General features: G+C 36.1%; 1 protein-coding gene and 1 pseudogene across 1 annotated transcript in view; both read left to right on the top strand.

Annotated features, from left to right (window-relative positions):
- The window catches only part of LAPTM4B (lysosomal protein transmembrane 4 beta), a 66002-nt gene that overhangs the window by 33749 nt on the left and 19314 nt on the right, over nt 1-12939 (top strand). Inside the window, exons 3-6 of the mRNA XM_039853943.1 lie at nt 4804-4877; nt 5243-5365; nt 8236-8334; nt 12319-12414. Coding sequence (XP_039709877.1) covers nt 4804-4877; nt 5243-5365; nt 8236-8334; nt 12319-12414 — 392 coding nt within the window. The remainder of the gene's footprint in view (nt 1-4803; nt 4878-5242; nt 5366-8235; nt 8335-12318; nt 12415-12939) is intronic.
- Nucleotides 1861-1979, top strand: LOC120595735 (uncharacterized; annotated as a pseudogene).

Here is a 12939-nt window from a genome sequence, read left to right as displayed (position 1 = left end):
AAAGAAACCAGTGAATTGTATACTTTTTTAAAGGGTGAATTTTCTGGCATGTCAAGTATATCTCAACGAAAACATTTTATGAGGGAAAGTAAGACCCAGCCTTAATAACCATGTCCTCTGATAAATTATTTATTGTTCCTCTTGGCCGAAAATTAATATTGCCCCCTCTGAATTCCCTTAGCTCTTCATCTGTTATCTCCTGTTGAATTTTTCACTCTCTTCCTAGTAGATGCTAAGCATCTGAGAACAAAGATTATATCCTGTTAATCTTTGCAATGCCACAATGTTTATCCTGTGTTACATGAATCTATTGAATATTTGTGAAATAAATTTTGAGTTTAAGAATAAAGTTATAAATTAGCAAGTTACAAAAAACTCTTCTGTATGAATATACTTCAGTAAAATTTAAGAATAAAGTTATAAATTAGCAAGTTACAAAAAACTCTTCTGTATGAATATACTTCAGTAAAAAGTTGTGAACAATCACTGCACACATGCAGAAAGTATATTAGAACCCACCATCTGTTTTAGGGGAATGAAGTCTGCCTTATTTCTTATTCTTTCCTAAGCTTTCAACCTGAGAGCGTGAGGCCCAGGAGTAGGGACTTGAACCTGGGTTTTCTGTTTGCCCCTGTGGGGTTCGAGGGCTCTGTATTTTGCTCTGAGTAGTTCATACTATTGCTGTGAATTCAGCTGAAAATTGTACTCCTCTAGTCTTAATGGTGAGAATATACTCCAAGTACTGTTTGTTTTCATGAAGTACAGTGCCAGAAATGTTTCCAAAAATTACAGAAAATTGAAACGTAAGAATGACTTATGACTAGGCGAGTAGGATGTGGGAACATAAATCAGGTAGTTAGCTAGCTAGCTACAAGTTTTATGGAAAGGAAACAAATCCAAGAAATAGAAGGGGAAGTAGAATTAGAAATAGATTATTTCTCCAGAGGCATTTCAGGGAATTTCTTTATATGCCTATTTTATTTCAATGATTAACTGACTATTAGGAAACATTTTCTAATTATGCCTTTTGTGGCCTGTGATATAGCTTTTCTTAAGATCCTTTTCAAAATAGAACTACATTATTAAGGCAGGAATTTAATTTAGGAAACAACGTGACGTCAGTGCGCTCTGACTTTGAGTTTGTGGAGCTACTATACAAAGAATGAGTAAAAAATATTCCTGTCACTGACCAGTGCTATTACCGATTGTAAAAATCCCTGTATTGCTGTTAGAACCATTTCCTCCTTTGCCTATGACATAATTAAAAGGAATGACTTTTAATTCCTCGAAGTAACTGTCATAATTACCATGGTATGCTACGCATTATTTCAAATGAATTGATGTGCCAGGAGATAGAATGTTATTACCCTGTTTTATACTATCTACTGTGTTTCCATTTGATTTACACTTTGGTTCTACCTAAGCCATTTCACTGTGATATATTCAGTCTTTTCGGAGTGGTTGGTAAATCATTTATAGGAATAGAATTTTGAAACTTTCCTCATCTCAAATTAACATTTTTATGATAAATAGTATCTCATTTTGAGTGCAGACAGAATACTTTATGATTTTCATTTTTATTTGTACCTTTTAAATTTCTCTGAGTTTTATATTCTTTGAAAAATGTAGAAATTTAAAATTTTTTCATGATTATGTGAGATTTAATTCTGGAGTGTTTCCCCCTCCCCCCCAGAATAAGACCTGCAGTTCTCATTAAGATTATTATTTTTGTTATATCAATATTTTATATTAATACACATTACATTAATATTTGTATTTTTGGAATAAAGCCTTGAGTTTGCTTGCTTGTTTATCTGTGTCTTTTAAGATCTATGAGGTAGTCAAAGAATAGCCTATAAAGTCTACAGCCATGCCACCCTGAACAAGCCCAATCCCATCTGATCTCGGAAGTTAAGCAGGATCGGGCCTGGACAGTACTTGGACGGGACACCACCTAGGAAGACCAGGTGCTGTAGGTGTAGAAAAGAAAAAATAAGAGATAGTAAGTTGACAAGGTCCTTGCAATCTGTAAGGTCAACTAAGGGGTGCCTCGCCTTAAAAAAAAAAGAATAGCCTATGAGGTCTGGTTTCCATAAAATTAATTTTTTTCATTATAAAATATGCTTGTACAAAATTTGAAAACCATCAAAGTAGACAAAGAAGAAAATAATAAACTTCTGTCTGAGTTTAATTTTCAGAGATTGCTATATGCTTTGCACATAATAAGTGGTTATTGACGTCCAGCTCCTTTGACAGAGGCCATAGGATTTTCCCAGCATTTTGTCCGTCACTATTGCATTTGATCCACTTCCTTCACAGCTAGGCAGTATACTGACTCTGGGGTTAGACTTCTTAGGTAGACTGTCTCATTCACCACTTACTAGCTAGGCAATCTTGGGCAAGTTACTTGCCTCTTACTCATCTTTTTCTTTTCTAAAATGGGGATCTAATAATAGTACCTAAGTCTTAAGGTTGTTAAAGGTTTAAATGAAATAACAGTGCCTAGTTCACTGAGGGAAAAAGAAACACACTTACTTATAGATGGAGAAGAACAAACGTTGACAACGTACATTCCACTGTGGTCACAGCTTTACGCAGGAAGAAAAAACAAACGAGACTAAGACCCCCATTGCTTCGCATGCAGATAACAGTACTAGGATGCATGTATGTGTATGTCTATAGGTGTATAAACAGAGGCTTCCCCTTTGCACTTAAAGCATTTAAAATGCAATTCAGTTTATTCCCTCCATTGGCCATACTATGAGGCATACATGAAATTTTTTTGTAGGTACCTCTTCCTTCACGAGAGGAAAAAGATAAGTTAATCTAGCATTGAAATTATAAAATAAACTATAAAATATATATGTATCCTGGAAGAAGTCATGATCTTTTACATACCAGCTAGTATGAATCATCCTCTGAGGCTGTTATAACCTTCATTTATTTTTCTTTTTTGAGAATCAAATTTTTACTCCTTTAATAAAAATCATCAGCATTGTTATAAGTTTATTACACTGACTCTATAGATGAATTTGAAGAACCTTCATTTTTTTAAGATGGCAAATGGTCTTCGTTGACATATCTGCATTTCTGTCCTAGAGTGTACTTTCACCCTGTGCTTTCTGTTTGTAAACCTCTTACTTACAATGTGCTCTCATCCTTGAAGCTGAGGACACACAGAGGATGGTTCTAAAACTAGAATGCTTTTCTTTGGAGAAATAATCTGGAGGGAGCGGCAGCCCAGGTTGGTTCATGGTCAGTATTCAAAACATGAGTAGAAGCAGCACAGTGTAGTAGAAAGAGCCAGAGGCTGAAATCATAAGAGCAGGATTAGTCATAATTCAGTCTTTTGATGTACATGCTCTCAACAAGTCGCATAATCTCTGAGCCCTAGTTTCATAATCTGTTCTGTGGGAACAATCCATCTACCTCAGAGTTAGGAAGACTAGCTAGTGATAACCCCACTCACTACCTTTAGAAACCTAGTCGTAAAACCAGTCATACCGTACTGCTAATCAGGATCTCCTAAACATGTGGTAACATGGCCTCTTTAGTAGGTACTAAGTGTTCAGTTAGTGCCTCTTATGACATAGGTATTGTTCTAGGTCAGCGCTGGTCAATAGAAAATTAATAATAGCGCATATGTATTAAAATTTTTTAGTAACTGCATTTAAAAGAGTAAAAATACAGGTGAGATTAACTTTAATAATATATTTTATTTAACTCAGTATATGCAAAATATTATTTCAGCATGTAATTAGTATAAAAATTATTTTACGTTCTTTTTTTGTACTAGGGCCTTGAAATCTGGAGCATGTTTTAATCTTAAAGCACATCTCAATTCAGATTGACTTCCATTCAAAAGGTCAATGTCCACATAGGGCTAGTGGTGACTATACTGGACATCTGTCCCCTCACTCTTGGGGTTGTAGTCGTGAACATGATACAGAAAGTCCTTTCTCTCAGGAAGTTTCCTCTAGCGGAGGGAGACAGACGGCACGCAACAAATATGAGTAAGATAATAGTGATGTGTGCCAGAAAGAAAATACGATACTAATGTGAAAGTGCCCAGGAGGGAGCATATCTCAGAGGTGTTGACATTGAACAGAGACCTGAATGGTTAAAAGGGCAGAGCTCATCATGTGAAAAGACGAGTGACATTTCTTCTGTTCAATGGGAACTGCCCTAAAGTGAGATAATCTGGCTGTGTTAATGACCCAAATGATATGGCTGGATTATAGTGAACAAAAAAGTATGGGATGAGGTAAGTTGAGATTGGAGGAATAGGCTTGCCGTAGAATAAACAGACATAAAGGCCATGATAAGAAACTGAGCCTTTCTAATAAAAGAGATGGGAAGTCACTGGAGGGTGTTAATAGGGGCATAAGACACATGTGAGTTTATAAAATACAAGTTAGACACCTATATGTTAAAAAAAATACTATATAAATACATACATATATGTGTGTGTGTGTGTGTGTGTGTGTCTATATAATTCAGTGGACCAGAAGACCAAACTTTATGTATGTGTAACCGATATCTCTTTCCCATTTTTGAAATAAACTTACATGTAAATCAATCTCTTATCTATAGGCATTTGTATGATTTAGGAAGAACATCTTTTGAGGACTTTACCTTCATTAACTATCACCTTCTCAAATTCCAAAGGAACTCTTGTAGTTTGCTTAGTATAAAGTTCTCGCTTATAATTGCTTTATAAACAAAATGCCTTTGAGGAGAGACTAAAAAAATGTTTAAACAGTGGATCTATTACTGATTTTTTTTTTTTTTAACCTTTGGCAGACATGTGCATTGCTATTGCAATTTCTCTTCTCATGATCCTGATATGTGCAATGGCTACTTATGGAGCATACAAGGTAAGCGGCTTTGAAATAAGTTGAGCCTCTTCCTCAGTCTCTGTCATGTGTAATCTGTGCAGCTACCTACAAGGAATAAGATGTAATCATTCTCAGTTTTCTGTAAGAACCTTTGGAAGTTTAAATCTCAGTGCTATTACGTGGTACTAGGAAAACCAGTGTTACTTCTCAGACATGTTCACTGAGGCTCGTTTGTTGCCTCCTTCTGTTTGGCTTACCAGTTGCCATCATGACCTGGTTTAATTGCTATTCCTCCATTTCCCTACAGATTAAGAAAAGATTTCTCTGAATTAAAAAAAAGAAAAAGTTGTGTTTTGTAATATTGAACCTATTAGCATTAACACCGTATCTTCTCTTATGTTTAGCAACATGCTGCCTGGATCATCCCATTCTTCTGTTACCAGATCTTTGATTTTGCTCTCAACACCTTGGTTGCAGTCACTGTGCTTGTTTACCCGAACTCCATTCAGGAATACATACGGCAGCTGGTATGTGGTTGTCCCAATGCTGCTTCTCTTCTCGGGGGAAGCTGGTAAAGTGAGGGATTGAGGGGTGTTCAGGTGGACATGACGCATATTAATCTGTGGATTTTTAACTTGTATCTGAGTTAGTGATTAAAGATTTTTGAATGTTATCTTGAAGATAAGATTTTTAGTTTGTTAGAGTGCTTTTCTGGAAAAACATAACCTCATGAGATAAGTTGGTAGCTGTGATGATGGTATTAGAAGCACTTACCTAACTTATAATCTAGTTGTTAATTGTCTTGTTTTTGTACAATGCAGTTTGCTCAGTTATCAGCAAAGGATAGCTTTTTGCCTCTGTGTTGTATGGGAAAAGTAGAACTCTACTGTATACTGCATCCCAAACTTATTTGACCGTAGAACCCTTTCTTCCCCAAGCATCTTTTTGGGATTAGTTTTCTGTTAAATGTCCTTTGTGACTGTGTGTGTAAATATTGATGACTGGGTATTAAGAAGTTTGTAGAACGTGTGAGATTAGAATACCTCCGTGTCTTTATATTTTTCAATTTTTAAACTATAAATGTGTCTTAAAATTCAGTTTCTTCAAAATCCTAGAATGTTCCAAATGGAGGGAATGTTCACTCTTTGGAGATTTTAATAGTGTCTGAACATAGGGGAATGAGCAGGGACTTTCTGGGGTGAGAGAGACAAGACTGGGGATTTGATGTGGAGGCCAAGAGATTCAGTGGGAAACAGAGGGGTGGAAGGAGAGGAGATGTGGCAACAGAAGTTTGTGATCTTGTGGCATCGGCCCAGATCATGTAACTGGTGCTCAGCAGACAGAATGAACAGTCTCTAGTGTTTAGCTCCTTAAAAGTATCTCAGCTGTTATTGTGGATGTCGTTCTTGTTAGTAATAACTTCTCTTTGTTTTAGAGAACAAGTCCATTTTTTGGAAGAACATTGTGTCAAGAAAATTTTTGCATATTTCCCATGTGTTAATTTTTTACATTATCCCTTGTGGTACAGCCAAGTTTTGTGCATGAAGGGGTTTATATGTGACGAGCAGGTTGTACAAAATCCTCTGTGTTTTTACTCTGTATCGATGCTCTGGTGCTGGGGTCCTAAAATCAACCTTGGAAGTGTGGAGGAAACCCGATCTCAACATAGCCTGTCGTGTGAGGGGCCTGGAAAGGGGTTGTGTTGATGAAGGAGATACTAAGACAAGCCATATGGCAGCCTCGTGACTATCTGAATAGTATATTGTGCTATAGCCTATATAGTGCAGAGATTTAGAAGGCGCATTGAGCCCAATATGCAGGCAAGCCTTTGGAACACTGAGAATGCTACCTAGATTTTCTTTTATACCCCACATTGTTCAGTTACTCTGTAGTCATTTGCTTTAGAGCCACTAGTAGTAAAATGATAATATTGGTGATATTGACAGTAATTTAATAACATTTTTTTAAAAATCACCATCTGCTTTTATTTGTAATTACAAACCAAATAATACAAGTGAGCATCTTTCATATGTTCTACTTAAAGATCAGTCTGGGCTGAAAGAGTGAGGCCTACAGATTATCACAGTGCCTAAGAGACAGTAAGAGAAGGAATGTTCAAATTCCACTGATTCTTGTTGACAAGTTGAAATATAATGAGTCTAGAGAGACTGAGACAGCTGTGAGAGAGCATCCACTTAATTCTAATGCCTTTTTTGTTTGTGTGGAGTCTTATAAAATGCAGTTCAAATAAATTGTGGAAGTGTTTTTATGAGTCTTAACTGGGCATAGAAACCACCTTCAATTTTCTGGGGGAAAAGATATAAAGATCTTTGTGGAAAGGATCACATACTTCCACGTTAATTCCCTGTTTTTTAATTAGTCACAGAAACAATATGATTTCATGTATTCTTACCCTTTAAGATCAGTACTCAAAAACCCTTCCAGGCTCCAAGGGAAGGCACTAGTTTCATGAGCTGGTCACAAAGAACGACTTAGATTTTATTTCTTAGGTATTTTGCCCAAAGTGAAAGGAGACGGAAAATCACTGGGTGATGTTTTCACCCTGGGGAGGAGTCAAGCACGTGTCATGAGTTTTCTCTGTATTCTTCCTTAGCATTTGGAACTTCTTTGTTGTGTCTCAGAATACTGCTAATGTGGAATTCAAGCACGTAGTATCTCTTCTTCATCACTTGTTCTGGCTGATGAAGAAGAGATAAAAGGTGACAGTGCACACTGGGCTGCCCTCCTGCACACTTCTCTACACCAGTTAAATGTGGGGCTTCCTTCAGTGCTGCGCAGGTCCCATGGTGAAGTTCTGCCCCTCCCACTAACCACAGTAGCAGATTCTGATCTTCCTAAAAAAGTCTCCTTTGATCCGATAGTTAATCAATATGGTCAGATGATAGGACTTGACTATTTTTTTAAGTACTGTGAATTCCTACTAGTCTAAAAGATTATGCTCTTTGAGGAGAAATAGCACCAACAAAAATGCTCTATATAAAGAAGACACTATTTTAATAGGTTTCTGTCCCTTGTACAAGCCTTTTAGAGTGGTCCAGAATTTGCAGAAAATACAAATATCAGAGATATGTAAGGACTGACTTCTGACTTTTGGATAGTAGGAGGACTAAATTATGTTTTCAGGTCTCACTCATTCATGAACCTTCCTCTGATTTTTCTTTTCGAGAGTTATTGCCTGAAATACGAACAGATAGCCTCTTCTCATCCCACCGTTATGCCTTTTAATTAGTAGAGGTGGGCTAGAAATTTCGTAGTGGTCTTTAATAACTGTCTGCTTTAACTAATTGTTCTCTGATAAGCACATCTGATTAATGCCTTAGGAATATAATCCTGAGTGATTAATGAGATTTGCTAATGAGACACTTGTCTTTTGCAGCCTCCTAATTTTCCCCACAAAGATGATATCATGTCAGTGAATCCTACCTGTCTGGTCCTTATTATTCTTCTGTTTATCAGCATTATCTTGACTTTCAAGGTAAGAATGAAGATTTTACTTATTGCCTAAATGTTATTAAACATATTCATGTATGCCAAAGAAGTAAGCAAGCTTCAGTCAGCTCACTATCTTCCTTTAGATATCTGAACTGCTTTTGACTTTCTAACAATTCTGCCTTTCTCTTACCTATGTGAGTGATAAACACTAATCAGACTTCCACAGGACAGTCAAGGGTTATTCCAAAATCTATTAGGTATTAGGATGAGAATAAGTTAATATAATATTATGCATTACGTAGTATGTATTATATGCTGCAACATTCATTATAATGTTTGTAATTTGTTTTTAAAATGCAGTATATTCTGAACATCATTCAATCTATTATATGAATTTATCATTATTTAATAAATTACTTATTGTTGGACATTGGGACAGTTTCTACTTTTTCAGTCATTAATATTGCTGCAATGAATATGTTTAAATATATCTTTCATATGCTTATGCATTTTTTCCTCAAGATACACTTTTCTAAATGAGAGGGTATGTGTAATTTGAAGGCTTTCATCTTTGTAAACCTAATAATAAAAGCATCATTATAATTCATACCTGTGTTCTAATAAGAAAATTTGCAAATCATTATTGGACTTGAACTTTTAATTCTTAATATCTTCCATTGTATATATATATTTGGGGGGGAAGGCATAAAATTACCTAATTTTTCCAGAATCAACCCTCAGTAAGCTTGAGGAAGCTGCATTTAAGGAGAAGATTATTTTAAATAGGCAATACGAAGAAAATGGGTAGGGAGAAAATGATTTATTGAAAATCATTTGGATCTACATTTTTCCCTATAAAACACACTGAGTATTTTGATATTGCATGTGTAGTTTTAGTGGTCAAGGATTTGGGCAAATTTTATACACCAATGTTGAGGCTTACCACTTCTGCAGCTCATGCTACCCCACCACCCACTTTCCGATCACTCAGTCAACCTCAAATATTGTCCTTTGTCACTCCAGACCACCCAAGCTGCATGTAGTATTGGCAGGACCCCTGACACAAGGCCACGAACTCTCAAATCTCACTCATTACACTTTGTCTTTCAAGGGTAGCTTCTGCCTGTTCGGGGTGCCTCACCCTTGCCTTCAGATTGTGTGTGTGTGTGTTCCAGATTTTATCATTTTTACCTCCAAGAAGGTTCATCTGATGAAGCTAGTCTCTGCCATTCCCAAAAGCTCAGAAGCTGGAACCTCCCAGTGCTCTTTAAAAAGGCATTTTAATTTTGTAGGTGTTTCCATTTGTATTGGAAATGCTTACTTGAGATTTTGAGTCAGAGGACCTAGACTTAACTTCTGTCACTGCTGTTGTTAGCTGTGACTAGAGCTTCGGTTTCTTCATTTACTAAATAGCAGTAATAGTTAAGAAAACATTCTGTAGGGTGATTGTAAGGTTTAAGTGAGCTGATGTATGGGAAGATGCATCATTCATTCATTTATTCAGTAAATATTTATTAGGGGTAAACCTCCTTTGTGCCAGGCTGTGTTCTAGGCACTGGGCTGTATCGTAAATCAGAAAAATCCCTGCCCTGTGGTATTTTTATAAATTTCAAAACACTATTATCATAACGAAAAGACATCATACAAGTTGTTCACAGCACTATTTCCAACCTGTGGGAGACGTGTACTCATTTTAATATTTATTTATTTACATATTTATCTCCTTAACTAGATTGCATTTCTTTGAAAACATAGACTGTGCCTTCATTTTTTTATTCTTCGTAGCACTAAGCTGATGCCTCAAACATAGAGACTCAGTAATCATTTATTTAAACAAATACGGGTAAATGTGCTGTGGTTTCACGCATCGGTTTCCCCAATTACTGGCTCTCACAATCTAAATTCGCTATTACTCGTCAGTGGAGTTATCAGCACACCAGTTCCCTAGGAGCCCAAACCAGGACACGGGTCAGTTTCGCTCTGTCCCAAGAAAGTAGAAGGGGCATTCTTAATACCGAGCTCTGCAAGTCGATGATGGATGTAATTTGTCAGTGCAAGTTTATTTGGGAAATACACTAAACATTTAATTCTCTGTTTCAGGTTACAGAAATGTGAAATAAGAAATAAAGTCTCTGAAATAAGTTAGTGGGTTTTTAGAGACAGTAGGCCAGAGGTTTCTCTCCTACTGGAGAGTTTAGTAAGTGAATGCCTACTGCGGGCTTATGAGGCCCAACACCAGGCACTTCCCCTCGGCTGCCTAACCTCTCTGTTACAGAGCTGTCATTTTAGAGGCTTCCCATCAGAAAGTTCTTGTTTTAAAGAATCTCCTGTTTACTGCTAAAATAATGAGTGGCTCATGTTTCGTAACACATAAGTAATATGTGCATACATTCCTTTTCCATTTGCATTGGAATTCTCAAAAAGGCTGGGGCTTTTTTTCAGTAAAGAATAACATTGGGTAAACCTAAGATTTGAGTGAATTGAATATGTTGTTTACATTATTCAAGAAATATGCCCTTTCCATCTCTCTCTGTCTCATTGTTCATGGTTTCAAATTATTGCAGTTCAGGAAACAATTTTAAAAATAGCATTATACATTGTCATCTTATCACCACAGAAAATTTAAATGTAAGAAGTGATCACCACCAAGTACAAATGCAGCTTAAGACAGCATTCTGAGTATAATACTACAGATATTTTGTTACTCTTCTGTTAAATGTCCTTAAATGTCTTTTTTTATAGAACAACTTCACTGAGATATAATTTGATATAATATTCACCCATTGAAAGTATAGAATTCAGTGGTTTGTAGTATATTCAGAGTTGTGTGATCACATCTTTGTGATTCCAGAACCTTTGTATCATGTGCCATTTACCCTTACCCCAACCTTTACCCCTAGCAACCTCTAACCTACTTTTTGTGTGTATAGATTTGCCTATTCTGGATATTTCCTATAAATAGAGTCATACAACATGTGGTCCTGGCTTCTTTCACTTAGACTAATATTTTCAAGGTTCATTCATGTCCTGTGTAGCATATATCAGAATTTCCTTTTTATTTCTGAGTAATGTTCCATTTTATCACGTTTTATCTATCCATTCATCAGTTGATGCCAATTTGGATTGCTTCCACTTTTTGTCTGTTAAGAATAATGCTGCTATGAACATTTGCGTACAAGTTTTTATGTGGAAATGTTTTCATTTCTCTCAGACATATATCTAGGAGTGGAATTGCTGGGTCATACGGTAACTCTGTTTAACCTTTTGAGGAACCGCCAAACTGTTTTACAAAGCAGCTGCACCATTTTAAATTCCCACCAGCAATATATGAGGGTTCCAGTTTCTCCACATCTTTAGACTTCTTTTAATCAAAGAATTTTAAAGCTAAAAAGGGATTTTTAAACTATTTACTTCTGATCCAACAGCAGATGATTGACACGAAAGTGCAAAGTGTTCCTAGTTCAGATATCTTCTGTGAACTCAGGCTTTGTTTCTAGCGTGTCTTTATTCTGGACATTAATTTATCTTTTTTGGATATTTCATTATGAAAATGGAAATGTTTTAAAGCGAATTTTATTGACTATTTAGCAAACTTATATTCTGTAAACCTTTCTTAAAAAAATTGACTTGATAACAAAATTATAAATAATCATATACAATAAAAATCCCAAAGACCCTGAGTTAAATATGGTGAGAAATGGGTGACTTGTTCTGTGAATCTTGGGGCAGTAAGTGTTTTTGGCGATTGTTCCTTCCAGCTACTTTTTCTTAGAAATTTCTCCTGCTCTCAGTCCTTCCCCTCCCAGAAGGTGGTGGTGGGACAGAATAAGGTTAGAGTAGCACCCTTTGCCAGAAAGTTACTGTATCCAAAATTTGTGATTTTTAAAGACTTTTGGTTTAGTGGAGTCAATATGTGCATTTATAATTTATGTAAATCAAAGTTTTGCAATGGCTTTAATGTAAGATGATGTTTGACATTGTCCGAGGTTAGAAATTTAAAGCTCTAATAATCACCACTCACTTTCAGGGTTACTTGATTAGCTGTGTTTGGAACTGCTACCGATACATCAATGGCAGGAACTCGTCCGACGTCCTGGTTTATGTTACCAGCAATGACACGACGGTAGGTGTGATGTCAGTTACTGTGGAGGTCTCTCCCATCCACGATGTGAGGGCTTCTGTGTTTCTAGTGTTTGCTACCTTTTAACTGTGGTCGAAACATACCACAGCTGAAATCCCGTAATCTGAAGATTCATAGTTGAATAAAATATGTTTCATTTTCCTTAAAGTATGTTAAAATCCAGATGGCTCAACTTCTGGTTTATTTTAAAAAATATTACAGGTAGGTAATATATGTACCTTCTCCATATTTATGTATCTTAAACCTGAATTATGAAACCATTGTATATAATTCTAGATATCAATTCGGCATAGTATAACCATACTATCTCACTACGACTATACTATCTCACTTGACATCTGAAATTAAACTTAGAAATGTGATATAGGTAAAGAAATAAGAATGGCAGAGGTTACTATGTCTTTAAATATGCCCTTATGTGAAAACCTGAGTAAAAAATTTAGATGATCTGTGTTCTGCTACTAGTTGTTTATACTTAAAATTTTTAACCTATCAAATATGATTTTG

This window comes from Pteropus medius, unplaced genomic scaffold (assembly GCF_902729225.1).
Source record: "Pteropus medius unplaced genomic scaffold, Ma_sr-lr_union100, whole genome shotgun sequence".
NCBI lineage: Eukaryota > Metazoa > Chordata > Mammalia > Chiroptera > Pteropodidae > Pteropus > Pteropus medius.
This window is presented reverse-complemented; position numbering and strand designations above follow the sequence as displayed.